Source organism: Canis lupus, chromosome 14 (genome assembly GCF_011100685.1).
Source record: "Canis lupus familiaris isolate Mischka breed German Shepherd chromosome 14, alternate assembly UU_Cfam_GSD_1.0, whole genome shotgun sequence".
NCBI classification, from domain to species: domain Eukaryota; kingdom Metazoa; phylum Chordata; class Mammalia; order Carnivora; family Canidae; genus Canis; species Canis lupus.
The window spans coordinates 977,190-988,097 of NC_049235.1; the positions used below are offsets into that span (position 1 = coordinate 977,190).

At 36.9% G+C, this 10,908-nt stretch overlaps 1 protein-coding gene across 1 annotated transcript; it reads left to right on the top strand.

Moving 5' to 3' along the window:
* Window positions 1-389: 389 nt before the first annotated feature.
* OR2AK3 (olfactory receptor family 2 subfamily AK member 3) lies at window positions 390-1,355 on the top strand. Its single transcript, XM_038557525.1, is given in 1 exon segment — window positions 390-1,355. A coding segment is annotated over 1 exon segment (966 nt).
* Window positions 1,356-10,908: the final 9,553 nt, after the last annotated feature.

Below are 10,908 nucleotides of genomic sequence, written 5' to 3' on the forward strand. Positions count from 1 at the left end.
TATACTTGTTCAAAAGAAAATAAGAAGGTGAAACATATTTTTCAATCAAGACAGAAATTTAAAGTATTTTAATACTAGCATAAATTCACTGGGGGATTGATTGGAATAAATTCATAGGATAATTGAAAGAAAAAATGTGTGGGCTAAGAAAATTAATTGAGCAACCATATATTCCATAAAGGTGTCTTGTTGTAAAGACTGATTAAGCTCTGATAATACTGGAATTACTCTCTGAAAGTTACTCTAATAAAGTTAATTTTGTTTCATATCATTTTAAAAGAAGTCTATGGTCTGGATATTTCACTTGGCTGAGGAAGTGGTATGGAGGCAATATAAGGCGTTCAGTAATTATCATTTTCTTTTCTCTTAAAGGACAGTCAGGGTCTTACATGAATTCTAGCAATATGATCTTCTGTGATGTCTCATTTTAAACTATGAAGATGTGAAATCAAAGTGTAGAAACAGACTTTATACTCTCTGGTCTTTTCCAATATGGTCAAATGGACACGTTCCTCTTTGTCGCCATTGTAATCCTTTTTTCTGTAGCTCTGATGGAGAACATCATACTGGTCCTTCTAATTCAGGTGGACACCAGACTCCACACTCCAATGTACTTTCTACTCAGCCAGCTCTCCTTTATTGACATGATGTACATATCCACGACCGTGCCCAAGTTGACCACTAACTTCCTGTCAAACAGTAAGAATATTACATTTTTGGGATGTGAAATTCAAGCCTTTGTATTCTTGGCCCTTGGTGGGACTGAAGCTCTTCTCCTTGGTTTCATGTCTTATGATCGATATTTAGCCATCTGTCACCCTTTACGTTATCCTATCCTTATGAGCAAGAAGATCTGTTGGTTCATGGTTACAAGTGCATGGACCAGTAGTTCTACCAATGCTTTAGTACATACACTGTATGTATTTCAACTTCCATTTTGTAGGTCTCGGATTGTTAACCACTTTTTCTGTGAAGTTCCATCTCTATTGCCACTGGTGTGTCAGGATACTTCCCAGTATGAGTATACAATCCTCCTGAGTGGGGTAATTATTCTGCTGCTACCATTCTTGGACATCCTAGCTTCCTATGCCCAAGTACTTACTGTTGTGTTCCAGATAAGCTTAGGTAAAGGACAGACAAAAGCTGTCTCCACTTGCTCCTCTCACCTGATTGTAGCAAGCCTATTCTATGTGACTACTCTCTCTACTTATACCAGGCCACACTCCATGCATTCTCCAGAACAAGATAAAGCAGTGGCAGTGTTTTACACCATCATCACACCTCTTCTGAACCCATTTATCTATAGCCTGAGGAATAAAGAGTTTACTAGGGCCATGAGAAGATTGTTGGCATAATGAATATTTGCATGGGAAATGTCATTTTGGGCACCTTTCATTAATGGAGACTGACCAACATTGATCACTTTGCCTAGAATATTGTTTTGGAGTATATAAAATTTAAGAAATATTTATAAGATGCATTGATAAATATCTTGATTCCTGCTGGCTTCTGAATGGTTTAATCATAGGTGTTGAAACTGTATGTTTTTCCATATTTGTATGTGGAAAAATGGTTTTACTGTCAACATTATTTAGCTTCTAACATTACATTTAAATTGTCAACTCAATGTTTGCATCTTAAAACATGTTTTTAATGTCCTTTTAAAAATCATTTATTCATGAGAGACAGAGAGAGAGAGAGGTAAAGACATAGGCAGAGGGAGAAACAGACTCCCCATGGGGAACCTGATGTGGGGCTGGATCCCAGAACCCCAGGATCACACTGAGTGAAAGGCACTCAGCCACCAAGCCAACCCAGTGCTCCTTTGTAATGTCCTCCTAAGGTTTGACTTCAATTAGTAGGAAACATATTCTACTCAAGAATATAGTACTAAAAGTATCTTTGTTAAAAAAAAACTGTAAGATAGATCAGAGTAAGTAATTCACTCATTCATGCTTTCACTCAACAACCGATTTAAGGTTTTAAATATGTGTGTTGCAATGCACAGACACTGACGATATGGCATTAAACAAAGGTAAGAACTGATAGAATTCTCTGCTCTCATTAAGTTTACATTCCAATGCAGGAAGACATAGAATCAATAAAATAAAATAAAATCGACATTAAAACTCTGGAGTATATCACAAAGTAGTAATTATTAGGTAAAACCCTGAAAATTGACAAAGACCAGAGAGTTTTGCAATTTTATATAAAACAGTCCACTGTAGGGGCAAATATGACAATGATATTTGGTCAAAAATTGAACTGAAATGAATAAATAATTCAAATGGATATTTCATTAGGAATGTTATAGCCTTCAGAAGAAGCCAATGAAAATGTCTTGAAGAATAAACAAGGATAGCTCATGAATAAAAATCAAGGTGTAAAATCAAAGGCAATGAAAATCAAGACATAAACTGTAGGAAATTTGTAAAGATAATGGAGCCTGGATCTGAAATGTTAGGTCATTGTAAGGATTTGGGTTTTAATCCAAGAAAACTGGCAATGATTGCTATGCTTCTAGAGCCAACTGAAGTTCATAATTAGGTGTCCATTGCAGTAGTGCAGTTGTTACAAGATACTGCCTTGCATAGAAGTGGCAATGGTAGAGAAGCAAGAACTGGTCAGTCTCTGGAGATTGGTAAAAAGCAGACACTTGAGACTTGTGGCAAAATATGATGTGAAACATGACATAACTAGAGAAGTAGAAAATTGGAAGGCTCCTGGCTCTGTCAATATAGCATGGGGCCCCACACTCAGGGTTGTGAATTCTAGCCCCACATTGGGTATAGAGATTACTTAAAGATAATTAAAAAAAAGAAAAGTAGATAATTTGGCTAAGACCTCTATAGAATACATCACTTCTCCAAATATATTATTTTACATACAAGTGATAGTTTCCACTTTCAGCAATTTATTATTTTTAATGATTTGGCCTGTATGCCCCATATATACTTTCTAATTATTAACTTAATTTAATTTAATTTTTTTACTATTATTTGTTGGTGAACATAAGCATTTGTCTTCAAATACAAATCATCTATCCCACCTAACCTATGGTAACCATCAGTTCATTATGTATCGTTAAGATTCTGTTTCCTGTTTTGCCTCTTTCTTTTTTTATTTATGCTTCTTTGTTTTGTTTCTTAAATCCCACATATGAGTGAAATCATATATGGTATTTGTCTTTCTTTGACTGACTTGTTTCCCTTAGCATAATATAGTCTAACTCCATTCACATCCTTGCAAATGACAAGATTTCATTTTTTTCTGATAGCTGAGTAATATTCCATTTTACCTATACACCATATCTTTTTTGTCCATTCATCAGTCAATGGACATTTGGGCCCTTTCCATAATTTTGGTATTGTGGATAATTATAGAAACAATGAAGTGGCATGTTTACTAATGGATAAATGAATAATAAATTAGTATTTTTGTATCCTTCGGATAAGCATCTAGTAGTACAACTGCTCAATCATAGAGTATTTCTATTTTTACTTTTTGAGGGATCTATGTATTGGTTTGCCATAGTAACCACACCAGTTTCCATACCCACCAACTATAAAAGAGTTGTACAGTTCTTTCTTACAACTTTCTTTCTCCATATCCTCTCCAACACCATTTTTCACATCCTCTCCAACACTTATTGTTTCTTGTGTTGTTTATTTTAGCTTTCTGACACATGTGAGGTGATACCTCATTGTAATTTTGATTTATATCTCCCTGATAATGAATGGTTTTGAGTATCTTTTCTGTGTCTAGTGGTCATCTCTATGTATTCTTTGGGGGGGGGAAGTCTATATATGTCTTTTGCCCATTTTTAAAAATTTGATTATTAATTTCTTGTGTGTTGAGTTTTATAACTTCCTCATATATTATGGATACTAACATTTTATCTGGTATATCATTTGCAAATATCTTCATTCTATCTATAGGTTGACTTTTGATTTTGTTGATTGTTGTCTTTGCTGTGCAATACATTTTTTATTTTGTTGAAGTCTCAATAGTTTATTTTGCTCTTATTGCCCTTGCCTAAGGAGAAATTTCTAGTAAGCAGTTGCTATGGCTTACACCAAAGACGCTACTTTTTGTGTTCTCCCCTAGGATTTTAATGGTTTCATGTTTCATATTTAGTCCTAAGTCTTTATTCCATTTTTGAATTTACTTTTGTTTTTGATGTAAAAAGGTCTAGTTTCATTCTTCTTCATGTTGCTGTCTGGTTTTCCCAACACCATTTGTTGAAGAGATTATCTTTTTTCCATTAGGTAGTCTTTCTTACTTTGTCAAAGTTTAATTAACAATAAACTTGTGAGTTTATTCCCAATCTTTTTTATTCTATTCTATTGATCTATGTGTCTATTTTTTTGTCAGTATTTTTTATTGTTACAGCCTTGTAATATAACTTGAAGTCCAGAATTGTGATGTGTCTAGCTTCCCTTTTCTTCTGAAAGATTGTGTTTCGGTATTTGTGGTCTTTTGTTGCTCTGTAGGATTGTTTCACTTCTCTGAAAAAAAATGCTGGTATTTTGATAGGGATTGCAGTATGTATGGAGACTGCTTTGGATAGCATAGCCATTTTAATAATATTTGTCCTTCCAATCCATGAGCATGGAATTCCTTTCCATTTCATTGTATCTTCTTATATTTATTTATACAGGCACTGAGGTGGGCACTTGATGGGATGAGCACTGGGTGTTATACTATATGATGGCAAATCGATCTCCAATAAAAAATACATATTAAAAAATAAAAATAAATAAGTAAAAATAGTATTTTATAGTTTTCCAAATACAGGTCTTTGATTAGGTTGAGTCCTAGATATCTTACTGTGTTTGGTACAATTTTAAACTGAATCACTTCCTTGATTTCTCTTTCTGTTGCCTCATTATTGTTATATAACAGTGCAGCAGATTTGTGTACATTGATTTCTCATTCTGCAACTTTACTTCATTCATGTTCAGTTCTAGTAATTTTTGGTGGAGTCTTTCAGGTTTTCTATGTGGAGTATTATGTCATTTGCAAATAGTGAAAGCTTGACTACTTCCTTGACAATTTGGATGCCTTCTATTTCTTTCTGTTGTCTGATTGCTGAGGCTAGGACTTCCAGTATTATGTGAAATAACAGTGGTGAGAGTGCACATCCCTGTCTTTTTCCTGACTATAGAGGAAAAGCTCTTTCAGTTTTTCGCCATAGTGAATATTAGCAGAGGTTATATATCCTTTACTCTGTTATGTTCCCTCTAAACCCACTTTGTTGAGGTTTTTATAATGAGTGGATGTTGTATATTGTCAAATGCTTCTTTTGCATCTATTGAGGGATCACGTTTTTCATCTTTTCTTTGATTAACATGATGTATCATGTTGCTCAATTTGTGAATATCAAACCACCCTTGCAAATTAGGAATAAATCCCACTTGATCATGGTAAATGATTATTTTATTTTATTTAAGATTTTATTTATTTATTTATTCATGAGACACACACACACAGACAGAGGCAGAGACACAGGCAGAGGGAGAAGCAGGCTCCATGCAAGGAGCCCGACGTGGGACTCGATCCAGGACTCCGGGATCACACCCTGGGCTGAAGGCAGATACTAAACTGCTGAGCCACCCAGGGATCCCTGGTAAATGATTACTTTAAGGTATTGTTGGATTCAGTTTAATAGTAGTCAGCTGAGAATTTTTGGCCCCATTTTATCATGAATATTGACCTGAGGTTTTTCCTTCCTTCTTTTTTTTAAAGCTTTTATTTATTTATTCATGAGGGACACACAGGGACAGGCAGAGACACAGAGGGAGAAGCAGGTTCCATACAGGAAGCCTGATATGGGACTCGAACCTGGGACACCAGGATCATGCCCTGAGCCAAAGGCAGACGCTCAACCGCTGAGCCACCCAGGCATCTTATTCTTCCTGTAGTCTTTATATGGTGTTGGCATCAGGGTAATGCTGGACTCATTGGATGGATTCAGAAGTTTTACTTCCTTTTCTCTTTTTGGAATTAAATTGTAAAGAACTAGTAGTAACTTTTTTTTACTTTTGTTAAGATTTTATTTATTTATTCATGAGAGATAGAGAGAGGCAGAGACATAGACAGATGAAGAAGCCTCTCTGTGGGAAGCCTGATGTGGGACTCCATCTCGGGACTCCAGGATCATGACCTAAGCTAAAGGCAGACACTCAACAACTGAGCCACTCAGGTGCCCCTTAACTCTTCTTTAAATGTTTGGTATAATTCATCTTTGAAGCCATATGGTCCTGGACTTGTGTTTGTTGGGAGTTGTATTATTTTTTTCTTTAAAGATTTGTGTACTTAAGATATAGATCCCTTACCTCCTTGGTCAGGTTTATTCGTAGGTATCTTATGCTTTTGGGTGCAATTGTAAATGGGATTGACTCCTTAATTTCTCTTTCTTCAGGCATATTGTTAGTGTATAGAAATGCCACTGATTTCTGCCACATTGCCGAATGGCTGTATGAGTTCTAGCAATATTAGGGTGGAGTCTTTTGAGTTTTCTATGTACAGTGTCATGTCATCTCTGAAGATGGAGAGTTGGGCTTCTTCTTTGCCAATTTGCATGCCTTTTATTTCTTTTTGTTGTCTGATTGCTGAGGCTAGGACTTCTATGTTGAATAATAGAGGTAAAGAATCTATACCCTAAAAACTACAGAACACATCTGAAAGAAACTGAGGAAGACACAAAGAGATGGAAAAATATTCCATGCTTATGCATTGGATGAATTAATATTGTAAAAATGTCATGTTACCTAGGGCAATTTACACATTCAATGCAATCCCTATCAAAATACCATGGACTTTCTTCAGAGAGATGGAACAAATAATCTTAAGATTTGTGTGGAATCATGGGGATTCCCAGGTGGCTCAGTGGTTTAGCACCTGCCTTCAGCCCAGGGCGTGATCCTGAAGTCCTGGGATCGGGTCCCACATCGGGCTCCCTGCATGAAGCCTGCTTCTCCCTCTGCCTCTCTCTCTCTTTCTCTCTCTCTATCTATCTCTCATGACTAAATAAAAAAAAAAGATTTGTGTGGAATCAGAAAAGACACTGAATAGCCAGGAAATATTGAAAAAGAGGGATCCCTGGGTGGCGCAGCGGTTTAGCGCCTGCCTTTGGCCCAGGGCGGGATCCTGGAGACCCGGGATCGAATCCCACATCGGGCTCCCGGAATGGAGCCTGCTTCTCCCTCTGCCTATGTCTCTGCCTCTCTCTCTCTCTCTCTGTGACTATCATAAATAAATAAAAATTAAAAAAAAAAAGAATACCAGAGCCAGGGGCATCACAATGCCGAATTCCAAGTTGTACTACAAAGTTGTTATCATTAAGACAGTGTGGTACTGGCACAAAAACAGACATATAGATCAATGGAACAGAATAGAGAATCCAGAAGTGGACCCTCAATTTTATGGTCAACTAATATTTGACAAAGCAAGAAAGACTATCCACTAGAAAAAGGACAGTCTCCTCAATAAATGGGGCTGGGAAAATTGGACATCCACATGCAGAAGAATGAAACTGGACCATTCTCTTACACCATACACAAAGATAAACTAAAATGAATGAAAGACCTAAATGTGAGACAAGATTCCATCAAAATCCTAGGAACTGGAGGGTATTATGCTGAGTAAAATAAGTCAATCGGAGAAGGACAAACATTATATGGTCTCTTTCATTTGGGGAATATAAAAAATAGTGAAAGGGAATAAAGGGGAATGGAGAAAGAGTGAGTGGGAAATATCAGAAAGGTAGAGAGAACATGAAAGACTCCTAACTGGAAAACGAACTAGGAGTGGTGGAAGGGGAGGTGGGCGGGGGTTGGGGGTGACTGAGTGACAGGCACTGAGGTGGGCACTTGACGGGATGAGCACTGGGTGTTATTCTATATGTTGGCAAATTGAACACCAATAAAAAAATAAATTTATAAAAAAATCCTAGAGGAGAACATAGGCAACACCCTTTTTGAACTTGACTACAGCAAGTTTTTGCAGGATACATCTATGAAGGCAAGGGAAACAAAAGCAAAAATGAACTATTGGGACTTATTCAACATAAAAAGATTCTACACAGCAAAGGAAATAGTCAACAAACCTAAAAGACAACTTACAGAATGAGGGAAGATATTTGCAAATGACATATCAGATAAAAGGCTAGTATCCAAGATCTATAAAGAACTTCTTAAACTTAATAGCAAAGAAACAAGCAATCCAATCATGAATGAACAAAAGATATGAATAGAAATTTCATCAAAGAAGATCTACACATGGCCAATAAGCACTTGAGAAAATGTTCCGCATCACTTGCCATCAGGGTAGCACAAATCAAAACCACAATGAGGGGATCCTTGGGTAGCTCAGCGGTTTAGCCCCTGCCTTTGGTCCAGGGCACGATCCTGGAGTCCCGGGATCGAGTCCCACGTCGGGCTCTGGCACAGAGCCGGCTTCTCCCTCTGCCTGTGTCTCTGCCTCTCTCTCTCTCTAAGTCTATCATGAATTAAAAAAAATCTTCAAAACCACAATGAGGGGGAAGCCTGGGTGGCTCAACGTTTTAGTGCTGCCTTCAGCCCAGGGCATGATCCTGGATTCCTGGGATTGAGTCCCACCTTGGGCTCCCTGCATGGAGCTTGCTTGTTTCTCTGCCTGTGTCTCTGTGTTTCTCATGAATAAATAAATAAAATCTCTAAAAAACAAATACAATCAGATACCACCTCACACCAGTGTGAATGGAGAAAATGAACAAGACAGGAAATAACTAATTTTAGAGATGATGTAGAAAAAGGGGAACATTCTTGCACTGTTGGTGAGAATGTGAACTGGTACAGACACTCTGGTAAACTGTGTGGAGGTTCCTCAAAGAGTTAAAAATAGAGCTATCCTACCACCCAGCAATTGCACTACTGGGGATTTACCCCAAAGATACAGATGCAGTGAAAAGCTGAGACATCTGCACCCCGATGTTTATAGCAGCAATGTCCACAATAGCCAAACTGTGGAAGGGGCCTCGGTGTCCATCAAAAGATGAATGGATAAAGAAGATGTGGTCTATATATACAATGGGATATTATTCAGCCATGAGATAGGACAAATAGCCACCATTTGCTTTGACGTGGATGGAACTGGAGGGTATTATGCTGAGTGAAGTAAGTCAATCATAGAAGGACAATCATTATATGGTTTCACTCATACAGGGAATATAAAAAATAGTGAAAGGGATTATAGGGGAAAGGAGAGAAAGTGTGTGGGAAAAATCAGAGACGGTGACAAAACATGAGAGTCTCCTAACTCTGGGAAATGAACAAGGGGTAGTGGACGGGAGGTGGGCTTGGGGATGGAGTGACTGGGTGACGGGCACTGAGGGGGCACTTGATGGGATGAGCACTGGGTGTTGTAGTATATGTTGGCAAATCAAACTCCAAAAACAATATATATTAAAAATGATTTATTTATTTATTCGATATATAGAGAAGGAGCATGAGTTCAGTAGTGACAGAGGGACAAGGAAGACTCCCTGCTGAGGGTAGAGCCTGATACCAGCTTCAATCCCAGAACCCCAAGATCATGACCTGAGCTGAAGTTAGAAGCTTATCCCACTGAGTCACCCAGGACCTCCTTTTGGGCGACTTTTTACTACTGATTCAATTTCTTTGCTGGGTATCTGTCTTCTCAAGTTTTCTATTTCTTCCTGTTTCAGTTTTGGTAGTTTATGTCTTTCTAGAAGTTTCTCCATTTCTTTAAGGTTAATTTATTGGCATATAATTTTTCATAATATTCTATTATAATTGTATTTCTGTGGTGCTGGTTGTTATTTATCCTCTCTCAGTTCTGATTTTACTTATTGGGATACTTTCTCTTTTCTTTTGGGTAAATATGGCTAGAGGTTTATAAATTTTATCATTATTACTTTTTTAATAAACCAGCTCCTGGTTTTATTGATCTATCATATTTTTGTTGTTTGTTTCCATATAATTTATGTCTAATTTAATATTTTTTTTAAAAAGATTTTATTTATTTATTTATTTATTCATGGGAGACACACACACACAGAGAGAAGCAGGCTCCATGCAAGGAGCTTGATGTGGGTGGGACCTGATCCTGGGACTTCAGGATCATGCCCTGGGGTGAAGGCAGGCACCAAACCACTGAGCAACTCAAGGATCCCCAATTTAATCTTTATTATTACATTCCTTCTGCTAGTTAGGCTTCGTATGTTGTTCTTTTTCTAGTTCCTTTGGTGTAGGGTTAGGTTGTTTTTTATGAGATTTTCCTTGATTCTTAAGGTTAGCCCATATTGTTATATACTTCCATTTAGGTCCACTTTTGTTGTTTCCCAAATAATTTGAGTGATTCTCATTTTTTCCATGGGTTTTTAGATTTCTCCTTTGATTTTCTGATGGACTCATTCATTGTTTAGTTGCATGCTGTTTAACATCCATGTATTTGTGTTCTTTCCAAATATTTTCTTGTGGTTGATTTCAAAGTTTCATAGATTTGTGGTCAGAAAAAAAATCATTGTATGATCTCAATCTTCTTGTATTTGTTGAGGCCTGATTTGTGACATAGTATTTTATATTTTCTGGAGACTATCCCATGTGCACTTGAAAGAAATATCTCTTACTTTTTTTCGATGGAATGTTCTAAATATTTATGTTAAATCTATCTTGTCCAGAGTGTCATTCAAAGCCACTGTTTCCTTTTTGATAATCTCTCCAGATAACTTATTTAATTTTTCTTCTCAGTATCAAACACATAGAATTACCATTCACAGTAACAATCACTCAGCCATCAAAAAACTGTTTAGCCTATTGATTCCACTGAAGTGAATTAGAAGAAATTGCAATGCTTAACGGATTTATTCATGTTTATTATTTTTAAAGATTTTTATTTTTTTTA